The 25468-nt window shown below is 49.8% G+C and overlaps 1 protein-coding gene across 2 annotated transcripts in view; it reads left to right on the top strand.

Moving 5' to 3' along the window:
• The first annotated feature begins 1962 nt into the window (after positions 1-1962).
• NOTCH1 (notch receptor 1) overlaps positions 1963-25468 on the top strand; it is a 32263-nt gene continuing 8757 nt past the window's right edge. The window contains exons 1-18 of one of the 2 annotated variants that reach the window (XM_044268692.1): positions 1963-2184; positions 5930-6002; positions 14371-14636; positions 14788-15120; positions 18341-18463; positions 18549-18782; positions 18889-19044; positions 19126-19311; positions 19402-19515; positions 20419-20532; positions 21608-21841; positions 22013-22123; positions 22663-22855; positions 23095-23240; positions 23329-23442; positions 24178-24297; positions 24939-25091; positions 25200-25428. In XM_044268692.1, the coding sequence (XP_044124627.1) occupies positions 2127-2184; positions 5930-6002; positions 14371-14636; positions 14788-15120; positions 18341-18463; positions 18549-18782; positions 18889-19044; positions 19126-19311; positions 19402-19515; positions 20419-20532; positions 21608-21841; positions 22013-22123; positions 22663-22855; positions 23095-23240; positions 23329-23442; positions 24178-24297; positions 24939-25091; positions 25200-25428 (2957 nt within the window). In that variant the 5' untranslated portion in view covers positions 1963-2126. Of the gene's footprint in view, positions 2185-5661; positions 5844-5929; positions 6003-14370; positions 14637-14787; positions 15121-18340; positions 18464-18548; positions 18783-18888; positions 19045-19125; positions 19312-19401; positions 19516-20418; positions 20533-21607; positions 21842-22012; positions 22124-22662; positions 22856-23094; positions 23241-23328; positions 23443-24177; positions 24298-24938; positions 25092-25199; positions 25429-25468 lie in introns of those variants that run through there. The other variant, XM_044268693.1, reaches the window with a different exon arrangement.

Below are 25468 nucleotides of genomic sequence, written 5' to 3'. Positions count from 1 at the left end.
TCAGGTCCTTACTCCTCTTGTGTCTCCTCCATCTCCTCATAGATTGTAAGCTCTTGTGATCAGGTCTTCGCTCCTCTTGTGTCTCCTCCATCTCCTCATAGATTGTAAGCTCTTGTGATCAGGCCCTCACTCCTCCTATGTCTTCTCTATCTCCTCATAGATTGTAAGCTCTTGTGATCAGGTCCTCGCTCCTCTAGTTTGTACAGCGCTGCAGAATATGCTGGCACTATACAGGTGATTATTTCTCTCATGCTGTGTATAGCGCCCTCCGCAGTCTCTCCTCCAAGTCCTTACAGATCTTCCTTTCTCTCCTTGCATCTACTGTCAAGATTCTAAAGATTGAGAGTTTCCTTTCTGCTCTTCCTCCAGTTCCTCTGAATGCAGAGCGACAACCAGAATGGCCGCCATTAAGGCTTGTGCGGGGTTGTCACCCAGTCTCCCTAATGTTCTCATTCACTGACAGTAAGCAAATATCTTGAAAATGGTGATAAATTAAAAAGATAAGGTCTATGAAAACTGTACAGAAGGTTCTTTGTTGTCATGAATGGAGATAAGCTGCGGAGGACTTATCACGACTTATAGAAGTGAATGGTGAGTTTACCGATCCCGGGGCCACGGCAGCGCCTCGTCATATTGTCCTGACTGGGATGGATTCATCCGAATGAGCCCCAGTGACGCTGAGGAGGGGGATGGAGGGCAGCATTGACAGATGGTTGTACCGAGTCCTCCATTCACAGGCGGAAATCCATACTGTGCCTGCACCACATGGACAGGGCCAGAGTGTGGCCCTGGGTAACCCCTTCATGGCTGTGGTGTGATGTTAGAGGGTCAGGGTATTGCCACAGCCTCCACGTTATAGGAATCAGAGATCTGGGATGTTTCCCTAGAATGTGGAGTTCCCCTTAAAGTAGGAAAATTATTGTTACTATTGCGGCCAAAACCAACAAAACCCCTCCTCCCAGTAAGATCCTGCAGGGCACCCTTCCTCCCAGTATGATCCTGCGTGGCCCCCCTCCTCCCAGTAGGATCTTGCAGGGCCCCCCTCCTCCCAGTAGGATCCTGCGTGGCCCCCTCCTCCCAGTAAGATCCTGTAGGGCCCCCCTCCTCCCACTAGGATCCTGCAGGGCCCCCCTCCTCCCACTAGGATCCTGCAGGGCCCCCCTCCTCCCACTAGGATCCTGCTGGGCCCCCCTCCTCCCAGTAGGATCCTGCGGGGCCCCCCCTCCTCCCAGTAAGATCTTGCGGGGCCCCCCTCCTCCCAGTAAGATCCTGCAGGGCTCCCCTCCTCCCACTAGGATCCTGCAGGTCCCCCCTCCTCCCACTAGGATCCTGCAGGGCCCCCCTCCTCCCACTAGGATCCTGCAGGGCCCCCTCCTCCCACTAGGATCCTGCAGGGCCCCCCTCCTCCACTAGGATCCTGCAGGCCCCCCTCCTCCCACTAGGATCCTGCAGGGCCCCCCTCCTCCTAGCAGGATCCTGCAGGGCCCCCTCCTCCCACTAGGATCCTGCAGGGCCCCCCTCCTCCCACTAGGATCCTGCAGGGCCCCCCTCCTCCCACTAGGATCCTGCAGGGCCCCCTCCTCCTCCCACTAGGATCCTGCAGGGCCCCCCTCCTCCCACTAGGATCCTGCAGGGCCCCCCCCCTCCTCCTCCCACTAGGATCCTGCAGGGCCCCCCTCCTCCCACTAGGATCCTGCAGGGCCCCCCTCCTCCCAGCAGGATCCTGCAGGGCCCCCCCTCCTCCCAGCAGGGCCCCCCTCCTCCCAGTAGGATCCAGCAGAGCCCCCCTCCTCCCAGTAGGATGCTGCAGAGCCCCCCTCCTCCTGCTTTGCTCCCTCCACGCTTCCATTCACATGGTAATCATCCTCCCCCGGATCCCTCCGCGAACATAACTTTTGAAGTTATTGTGAAGTAGTCCCTGGTGTGCGCGGAGGGAGACACGTGCTGCACCGAGCTGCTCTGACGCCCAGTCATTTCCCTCCTGAGACTCGGAGGAGGTGAGAGCTGCGCGGAGGGATCCGGCCTGTGCTGAGCGGGTGTCCGGTGAGCCGCCCGAGCTGTGCCACACTGTACTTGGAGCAGCGGAGCCGGGACTTATGTGAGAGCTGCAGCCGCAGACAGGAGGAATGGAGCGGGCAGCAGCCGCTGCGGTACTGCTCCTGGCGCTGACGGCCACTGCACAAGGTAGAGCTGCTGCATGTACCCCTGGACGGATACATTGTCCCGTGTACAGACGGATACATTGTAACGTGTACAGACTAACACATTGTAACGTGTACAGACTGATACATTGTGACTTGTCCCGTGTACAGACTGATACATTGTAACTTGTCCCGTGTACAGACTGATACATTGTAACTTGTCCCGTGTACAGACTGATACATTGTAACTTGTCCCGTGTACAGACTGATACATTGTGACTTGTCCCGTGTACAGACTGATACATTGTAACTTGTCCCGTGTACAGACTGATACATTGTAACGTTTCATGTGTATAGACTGATACATTGTAATGTGTCCCCGGTACAGACTGATATAACGTGTCCTGTGTATAGACGGATACATTGTAACTTGTCCTGTGTATAGACTGATACATTGTAACTTGTCCTGTGTATAGACGGATACATTGTAACTTGTCCTGTGTATAGACGGATACATTGTAACTTGTCCTGTGTATAGACTGATACATTGTAACTTGTCCTGTGTATAGACGGATACATTGTAACTTGTCCTGTGTATAGACTGATACATTGTAACTTGTCCTGTGTATAGACTGATACATTGTAACTTGTCCTGTGTATAGACTGATACATTGTAACTTGTCCTGTGTATAGACTGATACATTGTAACTTGTCCTGTGTATAGACTGATACATTGTAACTTGTCCTGTGAATAGACTGATACATTGTAACTTGTCCTGTGTATAGACGGATACATTGTAACTTGTCCTGTGTATAGACTGATACATTGTAACTTGTCCTGTGTATAGACTGATACATTGTAACTTGTCCCGTGTATAGACGGATACATTGTAACTTGTCCCGTGTATAGACGGACACATTGTAACTTGTCCCGTGTATAGACGGACACATTGTAACTTGTCCCGTGTATAGACGGACACATTGTAACTTGTCCCGTGTATAGACGGACACATTGTAACTTGTCCCGTGTATAGACGGACACATTGTAACTTGTCCCGTGTATAGACGGACACATTGTAACTTGTCCCGTGTATAGACGGACACATTGTAACTTGTCCCGTGTATAGACGGATACATTGTAACTTGTCCCGTGTACAGACTGATATAACGTTTCCTGTGTACGGGCTGACGCATTGTAACGTGTCCCCCCGGTACGGGCTGACGCATTGTAACGTGTCCCCCCGGTACGGGCTGACGCATTGTAACGTGTCCCCCCGGTACGGGCTGACGCATTGTAACGTGTCCCCCCGGTACGGGCTGGCGCATTGTAACGTGTCCCCCCGGTACGGGCTGACGCATTGTAACGTGTCCCCCCGGTACGGGCTGACGCATTGTAACGTGTCCCCCCGGTACGGGCTGACGCATTGTAACGTGTCCCCCCGGTACGGGCTGACGCATTGTAACGTGTGCCCCCGGTACGGGCTGACGCATTGTAACGTGTGCCCCCGGTACGGGCTGACGCATTGTAACGTGTCCCCCGGTACGGGCTGACGCATTGTAACGTGTCCCCCCCGGTACGGGCTGATGCATTGTAACGTGCCCCCCGGTACGGGCTGATGCATTGTAACGTGTCCCCCCGGTACGGGCTGACGCATTGTAACGTGTCCCCCCGGTACGGGCTGATGTCAGTTTCCGGGCCTCTCCACCATGCTGTCTGTCCTGCAGAGCTGACGTGTTGTGTGCCCTCCGTACGTTATCGGGGCGCTGGCTCTGACATGTCCCTCCAGTCTATGATCATTTGCCGGTGTTATGTCCTGATCCCTGAGTTGACCTAGGCAGCCTGGGTACTACAACTCCTAGTAAGTTCCCCTGAGCCGGCTGGGCCTTGTAGTTCCAGGGTGTAAGCCTGGCGTGGGGGATTCACCGTCTTCTCCTGACTTTCTCGGTGTCTGGAGATTGTGGCCCCTGTTGTCTTGGGCCGTGACTGAAGCCTGTGTACGGCGCGGCAGGCTATGGCGGCGCCATCTCCATACACAGATCAGTCAGTGTGTACATAATGCTGATGGCGCTGGTCCCTCAGGTGATTTTGACTCTAGGGGGTTAATGTGTTCTGCGTATGGGAAATACGATGGGTAATTGGGGGAGTGTTGACATTTGGGGTCCTCTCCCAATATCTTGTGTATCATTACACCTGGCATTGATGAGGATGGACGTTCTTGTTGTGGGGCCACAGCAGGAGGACTCGGGCCCCTGGGCTGATGGTCATATGAATGGTGAAGCAATGGATCTGTCCCTGAGTGGCTGTTACTAGACACCTTGTCGCATGAGCTTGCAATTCATTGTCAGTGGTTTCACTGTCTGCTCCATCTTGAGGGTTTCCGGTCTCTCAGACTGGGGACATTCAGTCTTCTGCTTTCTGTTTAGTGGTGGAAACCCCGGCCCCGCAGGGTACAAGGGCCCGGCCCCTCCACCTGCTTAGGTAAAACCCCATGGGCTTGACAGGTGGTTGCTGTTGCCGAAAGGGTTAATTCCAGAAACTATTTCTGATACTTTATTACTATAGTGTGGGACGTGAGGCGGCGGCGCCCCCAGTGGCCTCATCATGACCGGTGTATAGTGCCTGGTCTCCAGTGCTGTGGGGGTTAATCAGCTCAGGACGCCCTCGGCCTTGTATACCTTGCCTGGCTGCAGTGGTTAATGGGGTGGCTCTGCTGGGTGGGGGTCCCCAGGGTGCCCCCAGTATGTCAGGTGTCTCACCTCCTCGCACGCCCCATTAGGGTGGAGTAGAGCGGTGGACAAGTCTCTGAACATGTTTCGGAGCAGGATTTGACTTTCCCCGTCTAGTTTCAGAGCTCAGATCATTTCCTTTAGCAGAATGAGGGCGTCTGGCTATTAAAATGCAGAGTTTCCAAGCGCCTGACTATAAGCCCAGGAAATGTAAGGCAGGGTCCTCTCTCCGAGTGGGGGAAAGCTGGGTGACGTCCAATATGGCAGGGCTGTCACCATGAATGGGTACCTTGCTGGGGTCGAGGCACATGGAGGGTCCTGTTCTGAGGAGGTACTTGGCCTGTGATGCTGCTCTCCGGCAGGGGGTTATTATAGCCCCCCACTCGGGGCTGCAGGTATTAAGTGACGGGGGAGCGGGACGTGGACTCCTGCCCTGTAACAATATGGGAGAGGTGTGTGAAGCCGCGCACAATGGCCGGCTCTGATTTCCCTCTTTGTTGGGAAGGAAGAATAGACCCTGCTCTGCAGCTGTTGTGTTTTCCCAGGAGCAGCTCGGAGGGGTGGCGGGGGTGTTGTTTGAATGGCGCACGTCCCCTCCCCCACGCTGGGCACTTCAGGACAGTTGGGGGTGTTACTCCATCAGTAATGAAGCAGAGGAATGACCCTGGAGATGTCTGCTTCAACTTCTGAAACTTTTCCTCTTAGCTCCCCAGGGCTTGGGGGGGGGGGGGGGAGTAAAGAGTGAGTAGTTGCCACTACAACTCCCAGCTTGCTTCAAATGGCTAAGCTTGCTGAGAGTTGTGGTCACAGAGTCTGTAAACCACCGGTGGCCATTGCCCCCTCCCCAATCCACTCCGGCTTAGTGTGATGTCTCATTGCTGCCATCAGTTGTTGTCCAGGACACATGACGATAAAGTTACTGCTCCGGAGCGGCTGGGGGAGCTCGGACCACCCCGGTATCATTCCCAATAAATGGTATAACGGGTGGCCAATGTTTCAGTGTATCTGTCAGTCTGTCCTCTTCATTGCGGGAAGGTTAATGGTGGTGTCACTTATTGCAGGTTTACGGTGTATGCATCCGGGGGAAACGTGCCTGAATAACGGAAGATGTGAGAATGGCGGGACAGAGTGCAGGTAAGTGTCCGCAGCGGGTTATCCCGGACCCTCGGTAATAGGCAGTGAGGTGAAGTGTGAAAACCATTACTAGATGTGACCCATACGAGATGATATTGGGGTCACTGTTACAGGGGGCTACACCCTACATTCACTCGCCCAGGTAGTCGGGAGCAGCACTGAGGATTTGGACATTTCCTGGCAATGTTGGCAGCTCGCTCCCAGGACCGATCCTGCTGAACAATAGGCAGGCAGTCAGGCGGCCCCTCCGCTGCGAGCCCCTCATGAATACAGACCACCTCCCTCCCTCGGCACTGAAGCCACACGGACGCTTGACGCTGTAAATCTTGTTTTCTTTTCATTGAAAAAAGCGACAGCTGGGCTTCGGTCGAAATTTCGGTCTCCATTATTCCAAGATGCAGATTATCATTGTGTGACTAATCATGCGCTGGCCCAGAATGCACTGCTGCCACTTTTATTCTTGGGGGTTGGTACCGTTCCCCACCCCCATCCCGAAGGACAATAAAGGAAGTTTTGCAAAGGGGAAAAAAAATATAGATTAAACTTTTAGAGGAGACTGAACGAGAACTTGTATCCAGGGAAATCCACAACGGAAGATTCTCCCGGAAATGGCGGCCGCAGCACGGCGGCGTCCGGGGGGGGGTCTGTGCAAAACCACTTCTCAAACCTAATATTTCTTCACCTGTGATTTCATCTTAATTGGATGGAAATTCCGCTTCTTCAGAGCAGTGTGGCGCTCGTGAATCCACTGACTGAAATGCGTGAGCGCAGGCTCTCTCCAGGAGTTTCCCGGCAGCTGTACCCAAATGAGTCCTGATATATATATATTTTTTTATGCTTCTGTGTGTAATTTGTCACTAGGCGCCAGATAAAGCGAAGCCGAGGTGGCAAGCTGCGAAAACAGCGATCTTAAATGAGCGTGGTGCGGGTAATCTGCAGGCAGATGGCTGCCCGCTCCCAGGGGCATTCTGAATAACACAACTGTGCTCCAGCCAGTGCTCCCCGTCTACTCGGCTGTGTAATGCTAAGTAGCGCAGTCATTTTAAGCCCGATCATCTCCTTAAATAATTTTCCCAAAGGGGCGACCTCTTTAAAGAAAAGTGCAATTATCCCCCGATGTTCATACCCCCCCCCCAAGGACCCGGGGACATTAATTGCACCAATTAAACTCCTGCTTCTATCAGCATTCGGCTTCTAATAAGTTCTTGGTGAACTGTTTAGTGGGAAATTTCTGGTATTCGCAGTCTCCTGCCCCTCCCCCGCTCCCCTCTGATTTTTGGTGCCTCTGTCATCGCAGCGCCAGGTCCAGATAAGCGTCCGGGCTGATAGCGTGGCATCTGAGCCGGGGATACAATATGGCGCACTGGCTGGCAGCCACCTCTCCGTCTCACCTGTCACTTATCAGTTTGCCCACAAAGGTTCCTTTATGTTTCCCCCAAATCCAATTAGAAAGTCAAGTGAAATAAAAACCTTGTCGGGAGGGGGAGTCGCGCGTCTCTGCGGCTGAGATGTAAAGCCAGCGTCTGGATTCTATGGGGGGCGCCCCCTATTCTGGGCACTAACAAAAACTATATCTCCCTGCTTAACGGGTGTATGGTCTGTCTCCAAAAACATCCAAATCTGAAAACAAAAATATACTGAAAAGTGACAGAGGGGTAAAACCTTACCGTACGCACCTATATATGTCCCCAGTGGAATGGTCTGACCAGATCTAGGAACCCCGACTGTAACTGGTGTCTGTGTGATGCCGTCCTTTGTGATATTCGGACAGAATTGGGATTTTAGCCCCCACTCGGGGACAGGTCGCCCCTAGATCTGGTAAGACCATTGCGTACAGTAATGTTGGACCCCTTTTTCATATATTATACTTCGCCGCACTTCTCAGTATATTTTAATTATAACTGGTAAAAGTTACTTTTTATTTTTATTCACAATAAATTTCCCAGGTCTTGACACCAGTTCTTTAACCCCCCCCCCCCCCTTCCCAAATATAAACCTCCCGGTGTCGGCATTGGCTCCTCACAGTGGTGGGCACAGCTTTCCCAGGCTCGTGAATCCCTGCACTCGCATTCGATTCTAGGAAAGCCGGGTGACAACTCCTATGGGAGCTGTAATGATGGTGGTTGTCACCCAGGAGGATGTGAAGTGAATCCCATGTGTAATAAGGATGGGGGGCTCCATCTATACAGCCTTTATTTGAGTGTTTACTTCCCGTCCACCTGCCAAAGACGCCTCAGCTCTCGCCCCCCCTCTCCCATCTTTGCAGCCCATGAGCCTCCATACTACAGCCTCCTGCCATATATGAAGGCACAGAGCGTCGTCCACGTCTTGTAGATGGACTCCTGCTTCCATCGCTCACTTTAAGGGCTCATTCAGACGGCTGACCGCTGTGTACCTGAGTGTATAGGCTGCCCTGCCAGGAGGTGTACGCACAGGCGTTCTGCCATGCCTGACTTGCTGCCATTCCTGGAGTTTAATGGTACGTCCCCTGCCCTGGGGTTCCCATGCCCAGCGTGTTAATACTCCTTGCATTTCCCACCTGGTGGGGGTAACGTCCATACAGAGGTGGGAGATTCACAGCTCACTGGATGCCAGTACACCCCAAGGCTGTGCGGAGGTTAGAAGGAGTGCGGCAGAGGTCACACAACGATTATTCCGCCGCCTCATGCATTTAAAGTGTGGAGATTAATAGGTGCAGGGCGCTTATACTTCACGTTCAACAGGTGCACAGGACATTGCTATAAACCCGCAAGTCCAGAGCGTGACATATAACATGCATGATGGCGGATGAAGTGGATTCTAGGGTCGCAATATGCAAATTGTCTAAAAAGAAAAAATCTGGGACAAGGCAGCAAAAAGCTTGTAGACTAGTCTGGTCCCATTGGTGGAGCCTCGCTGCTAAAGATCTCATCATTTAAGGGTAAATTCCCTCCTATTGTCTCGGCCACTGGGAGGTTGTTGATGCAGACACGGCTCAGGGGCCTGGAATCCCAAAGACTTCATCCATCATCTTCATCACTGGGGTCAGGGAGCCTGAGGAATGTCACTGGGGGGGTGATGCCGGATGCTCCCTGCAGGGCCCATGGCTTGTGGAGATTTGATGAAGAAGTGAAATCAGTTATATTCTGTAGATAACCCCCAATGTGCCTTTTTGTAGATGTTGGGAGTTGTGGTTTACAATGACTAGGTCTCTTGCTGTGCGGGCTCTGCCGCGGAGAGGCGTCCCCTGTGAGGTTCTGTACTACCGGTTATTATCTCTAATCTTCAGTCTCTGGGGTCGGTTATTACTTCTTTTCAGGGTTAATAATCTGATCGTTTTACCCAAATTTGCAGCGACGTCTGTTTAGCAACGAGCTACAGATTCCTGGAACAGATGTAGGAAAACCACATGAGACTCCTATCCAGGTGGAGACCCGTCAGCTGCGAAGGGGCAGGACACGGGCAGCTCCGAGGGTTAAACTGATCATTTGTGGGTTTTGGGGGCAGGTGTTCTGAGAATTGCAGGGAGCTGGAGGCATCTGCTGAGGAGGCTCCATCTATTGATGATACCGGGCCGGACTGGTCTGCTTTTCCGTCTCTGTCTTGATGCTTGTGTAGCTAAATATTAGGGCTCATGCACACGAACGCATATTTTTTCCATGTCCGTTCCGTATGAAAAACCATTTACTTCAATGGGTCGGAAATGACCCCGTGTGCATTCCATGTCCACATGGCAGTTTCGCAAAAAAAAATAGAACCTACGGACAAGGATAGGACTGTTCTATTAGGGGCTGGCCGTTACGTTCAGCAAAATGCGGAATACACGCGGCCTGTATCCGTGTTTTACGAACGGTCGTGTGCACAAGTCCTTACCACTACAATTGAGTTTTGCCAGGTGCTCCTTCACTTAATTGTGCATCTTGTCTGAGTAACGAAGGTTGTCAGGAACTGATTTGTTGTTTTTGGGTTGTCAGGAATAATTGTTTCCTTAAGGAGCATCTTAGTTTATGAACAATTTTCGGGTCATTTTTCTTTAGTCAGGACTTGATCGAAGAGATTATTATAATTTTTTAGCTGATTTTGTGTTTGGCGCTCTGGTTTCCCACCAGCTTTTCTCTTAATTTCATGGCCATCAGACGGATATCACATTTGGGAATAGAAAATTGACCGTTCGTTGACAAAAACTGTGAGAAACAGAATTGACCTTCCTGCAACGTTACAGCCTCTGATCACTGACAGGCGTCCATCCGAAAGATTGGGAATCTGCCCTCGATGAGGGGCGCTGTCTGACCGCGTCCCGCTCCGTCACTTCCCTGCACCTGGAAACATTTAGAGCTTCTCGGAGCGCTCAGAAACTTTTGATTACTCTGGGGCGGGGGGAGGGGATAGAGCTGATTAAAGTCATGACCCCTTCACATTTTAAGACTTCTTTCCCACGGTAATTTTATTTCTAGTGGCGGCAGAGACGATGCCGGGAAAAATAAGGCCACAAATCTGCAGCTACCACTGAAGACGGCCAAATGCGGACAATATGGCCATGGCCTGATAAATGGCGCTTCTATCGCAGTCGATGGAGATTTTGCCCACTAGTCCCAAAAACTTCATGTGAAATCCATCAGGGCAGAATTTTTTGCAACTGACGCAGTGGCAGCATGTCGACTCCACTGACCAGCGAGCCCCAGCCTTAATGACATTTTCTGCGTGCACTCTTACGTCAGTTTCCCACGCTGCCCCGCGGCCCGGCCTGGGGCTTCTCCCCTTGTTCTGGCTCCATTGTCATTGAGGAGGCGGCAGATGGCTGCACACACAATGGCTGCAATCCCTGAACTCTGGAATAAGGCTGGGGTGAAAGGTCAGGGGGAAACATCTGCCATCTTGAGAGTCTTGGCAGCAGGGCAATCAGCACGAGGCACAAATACCAAGCTTTATTGAAGTTCTAAAGTGCAGTAAATGTGCGGCAGATGGCGGTAATGTGGCTGATCTAATAACAGAAATGACCCTTTTTTGGTTTATTACAGTAAAGTAGAATTGCTGCTTCCTCTTCTGTTTTGCAGAATGGCGGACTGCCTCCTGTCGCCTCGGTATGCAGCACATCCTGCAGAGCCGTCTACTTTGTTGCTATGGGTTACACCCAAATCACAGATTTCCATTGGTTGGAAGTGCAGATGAAAGCTTTATTGCGTGGGTATAATATAGAACCACCGTCCTCCGGACACCATTAGGGTTCATTCGGGTTTTTCTTCTGTTAACTCATTTTAATAACTGGAAGAATTTCACAGCCGCCGGCGATGGTTTGCTGCCTGACTGCCGGGCACACACGAGATCTCCTGACTATGTATTTAGCATCTCTGTGATACATTAGGTGAGACGTCTCCATATTTCACACGAGCCGCCCAGGACCAGATCACTTTCCGTATATATCGGTCTGGTCGCATGCAGGTGACTGCGCGTCCTCCGTAGATCCTGTCATGAATATCCTCAGATCAGAGGCTTCAAGAGATTGGTCATGTGCTTCTTGTAAATGACCTGAAGGAGAAGCTCTGACATCCTGAAAATGACGGCGCTGATGCTTTGGGCTTTAGTTTCCCATGTAATGTGGCTCCAGCCTCCCCGCTACTGGTGGCAACAATGTGGGGGGGGTATAGGAACGATCCAGTATTATATGAAGTCAGCAATTATTTTGCTCTTCTGCTGACGAAGAAAATCTAGAGTCTGAAACCCCACTCTGAACAGAGGGTTTGTTACAGTGTATCCATGTAGGATAGGACCATCAGCTTGGAATTCAGGCTTTATCTCCCATGCACCGACCTTTCAGCCAAACATGGCGGAGTCTGCATTGATTCATATGTTACATGCAGCTTTATACACTCCACGCCATTTCCATAGCCCTGCGGTCTTTATGCCTCAGGCCTTTAGTCCTGGAAAGCTTCAGGATTCTCATCCTCGTTTGTACTTTGTATTTGTAGTGGGTGGTGACGTCTTTTATGGACTTGTCCCTTCAACAGTAGAAATGTGTGTAGTGTTGGAAATCCATCTACTCAGGAAAGCCAGTCCCTTGTGTTGGGGCCACTGTAAGTAAACGCACCCTCCCATCACCTGGGGCCCGGCCAGCCCTCATGACATGGACACGAGCGCTTTATGCGCTCCTTTCTCCAGATTGTATTCAATATTGGCTAGGAATCTCCCTGCGGCGTATCCACTGCCCGTCCATAAAGCGTCAGCGGCCCAGTCATGTGGTGGCCGCACTCCTGTGGAGTTACGCGGTTCTCACGCTGGTTTTCATCCTGCCATCAGGATCACCGGTTTCATGGTTCCTACCAGTCATTACTGACCGCGAGCGTCTGGCGCAGTTTCTGGAATGTCATCCCCTGCAGGTGCGTCCGGCCGACACGTGGAGGAACAAACCCACGAGAGAGCCGCAGGGTATTAATATTAGCACGCATCTGTGAATGTCTTGGAAAAGCGTGGAGTGAGGCGGACTTTCCAGCTGAGTGCACGCATCATACAGGCCACATGCCTTCACTGGCCTTGGTGGCTGCAGGACAATGGCCTCTCTCATGAGCGCTGCTCCGGCCTGCCACATTCCCCGGCTGGAAGCAGGGAGCGCAGCCACACACAATCCCGGCTCATTCTTCACGTTGATTGGGCAGCACTCGCCATCGGCAGCTGCCGCTTCTCATTAATATGCACACCTGTTCTTTGCAGCTTTTGTGCAGCCGGCAGATGCCCTAATTAATTTTGCTCCTATTCTCTGCACCTCTTTTGGCCGGGATAATGCTTTCTCATTAACTCGAAATGTCTCCGATTTCTAACAAATTCTCTCACAATTCCCCAACAAAGAGAATGTGTGAGCGGGGAAAACGGGCGAGGGCAGTCCCTGGCATGGAATTAAGGAAAGAATCCAGACTTTTCCTAAAGTTTTATTTTTGTTACTTTTTAGTTCTATTTATTTTTTTCTTTTATTTTCTCTTTTACTGAAATTTTTGATTTATCTCTGTATTGTTCCACTGAGCTGTACGTAGTGTCCAGAGCTTACTATCTAATTGCTATAATTTCGCTCAGTCCCATCACACGCGGTAACGCTGTATCCTTTGATAGCTTTTAACTTGTCTTTCACTCCAGGAAAGCTGAGTAACAATCCCTGTGTGAACCACAGACCGGCAGCCATATTGGTTTTACCCAGCTATAACAGAGATAGAAACCCTGCTGGCATCTATACATGGGGCGGGCCGACCTCTAGGCCCAGGCACAGATGGGCAGGTGTCGTCACCAGCAGACACAGATGGTCGGACCTTTTGGTTTACAGCAGCACATAGTTTCCTGATGTGGCCCATTTGCTTGGTGTCTGCAGTTCATTGAGGTCTATGGATGACTTGGCTCATCATGGCAGCAGGAGATGCTGGCCAGCTGGCCATTTCTGGGAAGTCCTATGCTTAGGGTGGTTCACCTCACACATTGTATATTTAGTCCAGGCACTGTTAATGACTTGGTTTATATCCATAAAGCTCCAGATGTTGGACAAGAAATACAGAACTGCTGTAGACGATCCGTCCCATGACTGTAGGTGAAGTAGATCCCAGTAGGTTGAGTTGACCTGTTGCGTTGTACATGAAGGTCCGCATATGTCCACCCTGTGTTCAGTGGGTCACCTAGCCATTAGCTGGGTAACTGACCTGTATATAGATGGTCTGGTAATACTCCACTGCTCCTTTCCCACCTCCTCCAGGTCACATGGAGCCCCCTCTGATGTTTATCTAGTTCTTGCTCTGTTGATTTTTGGGAAGCTTTGGAAGCGATGATCCCTGACTGCAGGGGCCGCACACTCCCACAAATCTCCCTTTAATCTGTTTAGTTCATGGGGCTGGTAACAGGTGGTGATGTCGGGGTCGCACATCTGCTGCACCCCTCTGATCGTCGGGCTGCAGCACTGCATGCCCATTTCATGCCCCTTACGTGAGACACTAAAGTCATTAAAGGCTTATCGCCTGGAGGTGGGCAACTCTCCAGGGGTCGGGCGCACTTATGCTGGAGGCTGAACTTCACTGCAGGACAGATCTAGTCAGCTTTCTGTATTGCACAAGTTCCTAAACTAATCCTGGGGTGGGAGCTCAGAACACGCAACCACTGAGTCAATCCCGTGGCTGTGATGCACAGGGGGGGTCCTGCTAGCAAAGCTCCATCCTTGGATCTACATTGTGCCTTAAATAACAGTCACACATGTGGAGGTAAATGTCTCTGCACTGGAGATATGACATGAAGTAGCTGTCATGGGGGTCAGGGACACTTCATCTCATTGGGAAATACTGTGCCTAGCCTGAAACGGCTGATACATGAAGATGCCTTGTGTCAAAAGCTGCATCCATGCCTGAACCTGATCTTTTTCTTTTAGATGCCAAAGTCCATATATTGGTGAGCGGTGCCAGTTTACCAATCCCTGCAACAGTAATCCATGTTTAAATGGTGGATCGTGCCAATATGACATCAGAGGAAACAGCGTTTATTTCACCTGCAGCTGCCCGCTGGGGTACCAAGACTTGCGGTGCATCACCCGGAAGGACAACGTGTGTCTCAGCAACCCATGTCGTAATGGTGGAACCTGCGACCTGACCACAGATGAGTGGAGCTATAAATGCAGATGTCCCCCGGGATGGACAGGTACATACATCTTCTGGAAATGTTTCTGCTGCCTCTGCCGTTCTACCCTCAGTAATGGCGGGTCCAGAACGGCTGGAACACATGTGATTTATGATTCATTAACTCTGATGTTCTCAGTGTCTTTGTCTGATGTGTTGTAACATTTCCACAGGTGACACGTGCCAGAAAGCAGACCCTTGTGCCTCCAACCCATGCGCCAATGGTGGAAGCTGCGTCCCCTTCGATTCCCAGTATGTCTGTAAGTGTCCCGAAGGATTTCATGGAGAAACCTGCAAGTTGGACATTAACGAATGCAAACAGAGCCCCTGCAGGAACGGAGGAATGTGTGTGAACGAGTTTGGATCCTTTTACTGCAAGTGCAAGAGCAGATTTACCGGGAACTACTGCGAAATCCCCTATGTGCCCTGCAACCCGTCTCCATGCCAAAACGGTGGAACCTGCCGTCAGACAGATGACACCTCCTATGAATGCACGTGTCTGCCAGGTATGTCCATTCTCTAGCTTGCTGTAAATCGTGGCTATATGCAGAGTGCTGGATGATGACATGAGACCCCTGTACTACGTGTGGGCATTGGCCTTGTGATTTCTTGTGTTTTGCGGCAGGAAGAGTTTGTTTGTCGCACTGACAATCACTTGCCGCTTCCCTCCACAATACAAGGATATGGCCATTCACTATGAACTTTTGCCCTGTAACAATGAATTTTTAGAAAATTGACCAGTTTTCAGGGTTAGCGTGTATTGGTCATAGTCTTAAAGGTGAAGTTAGGAAGCAGTTGGCAGGAATGTTCTAGTTGTGATAAGGCTTTGAGGTGAACATCTGGCGCTGTGATTGCATTCACTTTCTATACTCCAGTCACATCTGAAGCTGCATATACAGTTGTCAAACACTGCAGCACAATGATGCATGCTCCCTAAGGACACAGGAGCCCAAAGATGATGTGAAGTTGTGCAGCCCAAGAGCTAACGAGGAACCTGAGGATGCAGCCGTGGAGGTGACGGGTTTGGCTGCAGCTGCACATTCACAGTCTTGTGAGTTCTGGTTGCACTTTTCTAAGGAACCTTTTGCTTGCGTCACAGTTGATGGTTTGATTCTAAGAAGACGGATGCTGACCCCACGAGGAGCGCACAGTTCTAGAACAGGAAACGTCAACCTCACAAAGCGGAAGTGATTTCTTCCTCCTCAACTCAAAATAAGTAGTAAAAATAAAAAATGTCCTTCTGTTTAGACCGAGACAAATAGAAAGATCTGCGTTATCCCCAAAATCGCATGTAACCTTGCTGATGCGCTGTAAAAGAGAGCAAAGATGTGACCGCGACCAGCGCATCCTGCAGAAACCGCTTCAGCCTGTTCCACTGCAGTCAGAATGAAGCTGTAAAAGACTATGACCGACTGCAAAGGAGTCATTCACAGCGTAGATCCCTACAGTGAATTAATGGGAGGACTGATCCCTACAGTGAATTAATGGGAGGACTAATCCCTACAGAGAAGGACGCTGGAGGACTGATCCCTACAGTGAATAAATGGGAGGACTGATCCCTACGGTGAATTGATGGGAGGACTGATCCCTACGGTGAATTGATGGGAGGACTGATCCCTACGGTGAATTGATGGGAGGACTGATCCCTACGGTGAATTGATGGGAGGACTGATCCCTACGGTGAATTGATGGGAGGACTGATCCCTACGGTGAATTGATGGGAGGACTGATCCCTACGGTGAATTGATGGGAGGACTGATCCCTACGGTGAATTGATGACTGATCCCTACAGTGAATAATAGATGACATAGTAATGTGTGAGGTGTAGGGAGATTTGTCCCTTTAGGACCCATAGGAATCTGTTAATCGGGGCAGTAGATCAGGCGGCGGGGTGCCTATAGACTCTCATAAACACACGGCATGAAGAAGTCTGCATCCCTGGATACACAGTAGTGGGTCTGTGTGGACATGCTGGGAGTTGTGGTTCCCAAGCTGTATGTAGACAGCATGTATCCCGTGAGCCGCTGTGAATCATCAGGCATTTCCTCCTTCCTCTTAGTTCTGCTCCCAGACATGTTCAAACTGGGCAAACATTAACCTGCGTGGTACTTTGAAGCCGCACAATAGCCGCCCAGATTTTATGGGCTTGTGGAGCAGGTGTCCTCAGCAGCACATGTGGCTCGGGACATTTTATCACAAAAAAGAGATCAAAGAGCAGAGCACGTGACCCTGGGTGCGCGCAACGCGCCGCCATCACACCTGGATTATTATTGCTCATATATTCTGGCTGATTTTCCGGCAGCCTCGTTACAACCAGTTCTGAAGACGGCGGATTTAGAAACACTTTTGGAAAAACTTGTTTCTTGTTGTTGGGTAAACACGTGTGGATCAGATTACGGCTGACGTCCCGGCAGAGCGCGGCCGGCCTAACGGCAATGTTGTCACTGTAAACACAGGCTGGGATTGTTTCTTCATTGTTCACACTGAATTCCAGCATGGGGCCCCTCCCGGGCCCCGCTGCTGAACTAAAGCATTTGTGTGGTAGCTGCTGTTTGCAGTAGAAATCCTGCTGTTATCAGATGCATTGTGAGCGCAGTGATTTATGGCGCGGCCCTGGTTCACACCGGTCATATATTCTCACCGACCTGCCCGCTGATTTATCGCTCCCGCACTTACCTCACTGTGTCTACAGTAAACGTACAGTTAATCGGAAAAGTTTGTTTTTCTCACAGCAAGACTTTTTGTAACATTTTCAAACATTTAAATGGAATGTAGACATAAAATGTATTGACCTACAGCTGAGGGTTTGTTACAGTGGAGAACTATCTAAACTGGATACAAAACTCTCTCTTGCCTTGATAGTTTGTTACACTGTATCAACACAGGTAACCTGTTTCAGCCAAGATGGTCTAGACTGCTACATTGTGACAGACCCTCAGCTTCTGGATGTAAATAAGATAATGAAAATGGTGACGTGAGGACGTTTCAGAACCTCAAGTAAATAGGTGCAGAATCTTTACGTCAGGGGCAAGCGTTCTGCAGAGAAGATTCCCAAACCAGGCTTTAAGAGTTAAGCTGTCAGTACATATTAGAGGAATGAAGGATCGGCTGTACTGTATTACAACATGCCAGATAGGTCGGGGGGGACAGAGTTGTCGGCAGAGCTTACAGGAGGAATAGCTGAGGAATTGTGAGCGTTATGGCCCAGGATTAGTGTGTGGTAAGCCCTGATAGGAGCCGGCAGTAGCCTGTCTAATGAGTAACTCGCCACATGTCGGTCTTGTGTTCCAGCTTCCAACAATCAAGCTGGCGGCAGCAATAGAAGTCCGCTATCACAAGTTTTACGACTTGTCAACCGGCCCTGCCCGTTGATGGCTGCCTCCTCTAATCTCACTCGTTGCTCAATGTCTCTTGCACTCTGCAAACAAAACAACAGATTGCATGTAACTGAGAGTGACTGCCCTCCATCTACTGCAAACCCCAGAGGATGGACCCCTTGTCGGGGGTCTACAGGGACTGGTGCCATAATGTACTCAGAACGTCTCGCCTACACACGGCTGAGGACACCATCTTGGTCCTTCACATCATGAAACCATTTCCTTAAGGACACACATTTTTTGTAAATCAATGAAAACCTTGTAACACGAGGAACTCCCTCCCCATATAAATCGTTCTTCCTGTTTGGCTAATCTTTGAATTATTTTATACATTTTATGCCTTTTGTAGGATTTTCTGGTCAAAACTGCGAGGAAAATATTGATGACTGTCCGGGAAACCAGTGCAAGAATGGAGGCACCTGTGTGGATGGAGTGAACACCTACAACTGCCGATGTTCTCCGGACTGGACAGGTACGGCTATGTGTGTGTGTACACGGTGACAGCATCTCATGTCTGAGTGCTGCCACATGGTAACCCCATCGTTCTCCTCTCACAGGCCAGTACTGCACTGAAGATGTTGATGAGTGCCAGCTGATGCCAAACGCCTGTCAGAATGGAGGCACCTGCCACAATACCCACGGAGGGTACAACTGTGTCTGTGTCAACGGCTGGACCGGAGAGGACTGCAGCGAGAACATTGATGACTGTGCCAACGCTGCTTGTAACAGTGGAGCCACCTGCCATGATCGCGTGGCGTCCTTCTACTGCGAGTGTCCACATGGCCGCACAGGTGAGGACAGATCGTCTGAAGAGGATTCCGGGAAGATTTCTCGTTTGTAGCTTGTTTCTTCACATCCATTTTATCTTTTTTGTGTGCGTCCTATCTTGCGTTACAGGTCTGCTTTGTCACCTGGATGACGCTTGTATTAGCAACCCCTGCAACGAAGGCTCCAACTGTGACACCAACCCAGTGAACGGCAAGGCCATCTGCACCTGCCCCTCTGGCTACACCGGGCCTGCCTGCAACCATGATGTGGACGAATGTTCTCTTGGTAAGGAGCTTTTTAATTAATGAATAACATAAAGTTGAACATTAATGGAAAGTCACATTAACCCTTTGTTCCAATATACAGGTGCCAACCCCTGTGAGCACGGTGGAAAATGCATCAACACCCAGGGCTCTTTCCAGTGCAACTGCCTCCCGGGCTACACAGGACCTCGCTGCGAGATTGACGTTAATGAGTGTCTGTCCAACCCCTGTCAGAACGACGCCACTTGTCTGGACCAGATTGGAGGGTTCCAGTGTATCTGTATGCCAGGTGCGCCCATCTGGGTTTATAGGACGATTGGCAGCATGCACCCCCTTGTTCTGGTCTCGTTATGTGAACTCTTACCCTTTAATTTGTTAGGTTATGAAGGGAAGTTCTGTGAAATCAATACAGACGAATGTGCCAGCAGCCCCTGTCAACACAATGGCCGATGCATCGATAAAATCAACGAGTTTCACTGCGAATGCCCCACAGGTGAGAAAACGGATCGATAGGACAGCGCTTTCTGGCAAGGTTACAGCTAATCTGCACCTGCAGGCATCTTCATTGCGTCCGCTCATCAGCTGACGTAGGGCTTGGCGATGAGTCAATAAGGTTTTACAATCAGGGTGATGATATATTGTAATTCTGCATAGGAATGAATGACAGGAGGAGTTTTCTCCAGACAGTGGGCTCAGTCTAATATAAGACATAATTACCAAGAATATTTCACATAATAGGCATTAGTTCCTTTGTAGTCAGTCAGCAGATTCTGCTGCTCCATATGTAGCAGTGCTGACTGGTACAACGCTCATGTGCGGCAAAGGTGGGGGGTCAGCGTTGGACCACAAGCAGAAGGCAAGATCTAATCCCTGAAAAGATTCTGCAGTCCTGGGATGTGAATGTGGAGGATTCCATGGAAACTTGTGGGAAGCTCTATTGGTGCCCGAGGGAAGCACGTGCTTTCTTGCCCTTAGGCATTCTTTAAGGCAACTCCTTTTGGTCTCATGTGACCCGGGGCCTGGACCAGAAGATTATGTGGGAAGCTGCACAAAGGAGGCTCATCTGAGCTGTGGGAGTTGTAAGGGCTGTAGTCTGGTTCCATGCCGTGAGAAGTCTTCTGCCGGTACCTTGCCTGGTTGCCATATTGGGTCACTTAAGGTTAGGTAGGAAACAATTGGAAGTCCCTGATACTTAGGGAAATGTTCTAATGTTAGTAAAGTGTCATCAGCCTTCAGTGTCTGCTGCACTGAATGGACGTGCAATGCATATATTTCTGGTCATACCTTTATAGTCCATACAGATTCCAGGCCCAGGTCAACCCCACAACTTTCCAGTCACTGATGCTGATTCCTGCTTTACGTTCTTGCAAAAAAATGTTTTCTTTCTCCTCCTTAGGTTTTAATGGGCACTTGTGTCAGTATGACATTGATGAGTGCGCCAGTACCCCCTGCAAAAATGGTGCCAGATGTGTGGATGGACCCAACACGTACACCTGTCAGTGCACAGAAGGTAACCCAACATCTGCGTCAGCTTCCTTGTCCCTGACTTGTCTGGCAGCCACCCTGAAAGAAATGCTGGGATTTGTGGTCTTGTACTCTGACCAAAGGGAAAAACGCTTTATTTGTCCAGAGGATTAGAAAATCTTGTCTCAGAGCTGCGGAAGCCAATGGATTAATGATGAAAGAGCTGGAAAGTGATCTGTGGAGCAGCAGATGTCTGCAGCTTTGGTGTCGCAATTAGAGTGAAAGTGGAGCACTCCCCGTGTGGAGCGCAGGGCAGAGGTGTTGTCAGCACACAGGGGCCCTTTTCTCTTTTTCCTTTTGTGCTTTTATCCTCTCTGAAGCCACTTTTTTTTTCTGTGGAGAAGGGGGAAAAGACGCGGGAAAAGTTGGAGGCAGCTTTACAGAAAGAGTTCTCCCCCCTCTCCCCCCCCCCCCCTTTTGCATTGAGCGGCAGCCTGCGAGGAGTGGCCTCGATGGGACGATGACATGAGCCCTGAGGGGACACAATGGCACTATTGTAAGGGCAGAGAGAGCTTGCAGATGAATAACTTCTAATCAGGTCCTGTGAATGGCAGCCAGCGATGAAAAGCTGTTATTTCCACCAAGTGCGGTCAGTGTTGTGCTCTGAATTCTTCTCTGTGCGAGCGAATGGAGAAGACGGAGGCACTTCACCTTTGTATAGATAATGCCCCCCCCCCCATGTTATCTTAGTGGCAGATGATGTATCACAGAGTCAGATTTCAGCTCTTCAGGTGAGTTTTATTTAAACATTCAGTACAGGTAGGAAGATGATTTTGCTCTCCATTCCTTCCGTAAGCGTAGGGCAGCGTACAGCACCTCCAGACGGAGAAATCGGAGAGCGACAATGGTTCCTGCTCCCCTTACACCTGCAGGAATCCAACTCCAGTGGTCACGCCAATCGCATGATATGTCATTATGTTTGTCAGCTGAAAAGTCAGGATATGTAGAAAAATGGCACAGTCCTGAAAGACTGGTGACCAAGTAGGTTGTGGAGACCCAGCACATGTATGTGTCGGCTCCATGTCCTCCACACAGTGCACTTAATATTATTCTTTTTGCAGGATTTACTGGTCCCCATTGTGAAATGGATATAGACGACTGCCAGCCAGACCCTTGCCACTTTGGAACCTGCATCGATGGCATTGCCACCTTTACCTGTGAATGCAAACCTGGCTACACTGGGAGGCTTTGTGACACTAACATTAACGAGTGCCTGAGCATGCCATGTCAAAATGGAGGCATGTGTGTGGACAAAATAAACGGCTACATGTGCCAGTGCCTGAAAGGAACCTCAGGTAGGAGGCGTCCATCTCGTGTCCACTCTTCTGTGGTGTCTGGTTCTAGGAGTTTCTCCACTATAGGCCTGTTTATGAATGTGAAGAGGCTGCCGAGAACTGCGATACATGGGACTTGCCAATTTGTGAAGATGTTTCCTTAACCCCATGCTTATTTTATTCTTTTTAAAGGGATCAACTGTGAAACAAATGTAGATGACTGCGCCAGCAATCCCTGTGACTCTGGGAAGTGCATTGATAAGATCGACAGTTACGAGTGTGCCTGCGAGCCGGGCTATGCCGGTAAGACAGCCACATATGAAATGATTGAGTTTGCACCACAGATTAGTTCTCCGTGCGGCACCATCAGCGAGATTCCAGCAGTGTCGGCTGCTTGCCGTCTTATGCTGGGATAGAAGAGGCACCGGAGGATGGAGATTAGGGATTCCATTCAGTTCAGTGGAGGGATCGGGTTTCTGAGTTTGTCTGACTGCTGTGTTTGATATGGGAAGGTTAATAAGATCCTTTGATTAAGAGTCCACCCCTCTGTACATCCCACTGCCCACCTGGCAAAGCCTAATTTTCAGGGACTTTTCTTCCCCCCCCCCCCCCCCCAATTCCTCATCTGTCCTGTGATCAAAAGAGCCTTTCTTCCAGTAAATAGCCAGTGTGTGCCCCATTAAGGGCCTCTCTCCCATGAGAAACAGGACGAGGTAACTGGAGAAAGGTGAGCTGTGAGGCACTGTCAGGAGGCTCCTTCTTCCGTTTCATTGCATTTAGAGGAGTCTTTGTAGGAATGTGATCTGCCATTTTCAGCTTTTATCTCTTACTTTTATATCCAGGAAAGATGTGTAACATTAACATTGACGAGTGCGCCAGCAATCCCTGCCACAACGGGGGAACCTGCGAAGACCTCATTAATGGCTTTAGGTGCACGTGTCCTGACGGTTTCCAAGGACCCATGTGTCTTTCTGAAGTGGATGAGTGCAGGAGCAACCCTTGTATCCACGGATTCTGCCGTGATGGAATAAACGGGTAAGTGTCCACAAAAGGCAAACATAGTAGGGTACAGCCATGAGCCTCATTGAAACTGGGTGAGAAACAATATTGCCCCATTACAGCTCCTATTGCCTGCAGCAGTGGATGTTTTGGTTCATAACTAGGTGGGTTTGCTAGTCGGCATCTTGGAAGGTTGCTGACCGGTCCTCTGGAGCAGCCATATTGGATGACCATGTAATTCTACTTAAAGATCCAATTTCACATCTGTTTTCTAGATACAAATGTGACTGTGATTTGGGCTGGAGTGGAACCAACTGTGACATTAATAACAACGAGTGTGACTCCAATCCATGTATGAATGGGGGAACCTGTAAGGATATGACCAGCGGCTACATCTGCACCTGTAAAGAGGGCTTCAGTGGTGAGCATCTCCATCCCCCTGCACAATGCAAACACAATGTTAATGGATTATTAAACCGATGTCTGATGAACGTTTTGCCCTCTTATAGGACTGAACTGTCAGACAAATATCAACGAATGTGCATCTAACCCGTGTCTCAATGAGGGGACGTGCATTGATGGCGTGGCTGGGTACAAGTGTATCTGCATGCTACCATACACGGGTAAGTCATCCATACAACGAGTTACTGCAAGGCCCCTCATACAAGCAGTGCTGGTGTCTGGGGTGGTCGGCATATGTTCATTGTTCTTTTCCAAGTAAAGGGAGAAAAATATTTTGCTTGGAAAAAATTGTCCATAACCCCATCAACCCCTTCTCCAAAATCAACATAGTTTTCCCGAAAACAAGTCAAGACTATGCAATGAGTCTCTGTGATTCTGTCAGAGCTTCTGGGTGGAAAAATCCTCATTGCTGGTGTATTTTTTATTTTTATTTTTGACAGTTCTTGGGCGACTGGCCCACAGTATGCAGCTCTAGCCCCAGTGGGCGGGTGAGGGATTATTTTGATAGATTTGCAGTAGATGGGAATTGCTGTCCGAGTCAAATCCTGCTTACCGGCTTCCTGCTTCCCCTTCCATTAAAATGGCAATGTGCACAATTGCAGGAAACCCTATTGAATTTCCTGCCTGGCCCCGGTCGCCACAGTAACACGATGGGGATAGTGAAGGCTTTGGAAAAAGGCCACGGCCTATCTAGGAGATAGCAGTTCACGCAGAAAATAAGTTTCCTACGCTTTGTTTTTTCCTATGAGTCGCTAGAAATAAATCCGCCTGCTGTGCCTTCATTGTAGATTTCGCATTCATAGCTGCTGGATAAAAGCTGTAAATGGGGCGGGGCTTTGTGTAATAAAGGCGGTCTCTACACTGTTTTATTAATGCCGTTGGCCTCTTGTTTCCAGGGGCCACATGTGAGGATGTTTTAGCTCCCTGCGCAAATAACCCGTGTAAAAATGATGGGAGGTGTCAAGAATCCGAAAACTATGAAAGTTTCTCCTGTGTCTGTCCTACTGGTTGGCAAGGTACATTTAGACCTCAAATCTTTGTTTTGATTCTTAAAGGGATTCTCCAGGATATTTATATTGATGGCTTATCCTCAGGATCGGTAGCGGTCTGACACCCCACACCCCTGTCATTCTGCTGTTAACCTGTAGTTCAGCTTCTTCCATTGGATGGAGATAACTGCAGCGCTGTGGACTATGCAATGGACAGAGCTGTGTAGTTCCTGAGATGGGACTACTGCAGATCACCTGATCGTTGGGGGTCTCAGACCCACAACAATCAGATGGCTTATCCTGAGCATTGTCCACCAACAGTAAATCCAGGACCACTCCTTAATCTTGGAATTGAAGCCTGGTAAAGAAACCGTACATTTTCTGTAATGCGAGGTGGCAGAATGTGGTGCGTTTTCTTTCTCCGTATCGATGTACTGCAATCACAGTGGCGTTTTAGTAATGGATACTGTTCTGTAGCATGAAAAGGCTCCTGGCTGCAGTGTTTGCTCTTTCAGTAATAAAGCTGCAGTAACCTGATATTTATTAATCCTTTGCTATTGAAACTCCTACGGCAGCCGTACAAATGTGTGATCATTCAGCTGAGTAACTTGCAGATATTTTCCAGCGTACGATCTCATCATGTGGTTGTATTTTTCTTCTTCATAAAGGGCAAACATGTGAGATCGATATCAATGAGTGCGTGAAGAACCCCTGCCGAAACGGCGCCTTGTGTCAGAACATGAATGGCAGCTACAAGTGTGTCTGTAAGCCCGGATACACTGGCAGGAACTGCGAGACCGATATTAACGACTGCCAACCAAGTGAGTGCAGGGTGCCAGCCTCCGGCCGCCTCTTTCCACTTCTAGGTCATGGAATTTTGTGGGGGAGAATGAGAAGTTGATTTCTCTTCCTGTCATTTTCTTTCGTAGACCCTTGCCACAATGGAGGTTCCTGCACAGACGGTATCAATGCATTCTACTGCAACTGTTTACCTGGATTCCGGGGACCAAAGTGTGAAGAGGACATTAATGAATGCGCCAGCAACCCCTGCAGGAACGGGGCTAACTGCACAGACTGTGTGAACAGCTACACCTGCACCTGCCCCTCAGGGTTTAGTGGCATCCACTGTGAAGTTAACACTCCGGACTGTACAGAAAGGTACCACGGGAGCTCACACTTTGCTTTGTTCTCTCGAGGA

The sequence above is a fragment of the Bufo gargarizans genome, chromosome 9, assembly GCF_014858855.1.
Source record: "Bufo gargarizans isolate SCDJY-AF-19 chromosome 9, ASM1485885v1, whole genome shotgun sequence".
Lineage (NCBI taxonomy): Eukaryota > Metazoa > Chordata > Amphibia > Anura > Bufonidae > Bufo > Bufo gargarizans.
The sequence above is the reverse complement of the archived record's forward strand: the minus strand, read 5'-3'. Positions and strand labels throughout refer to the sequence as shown.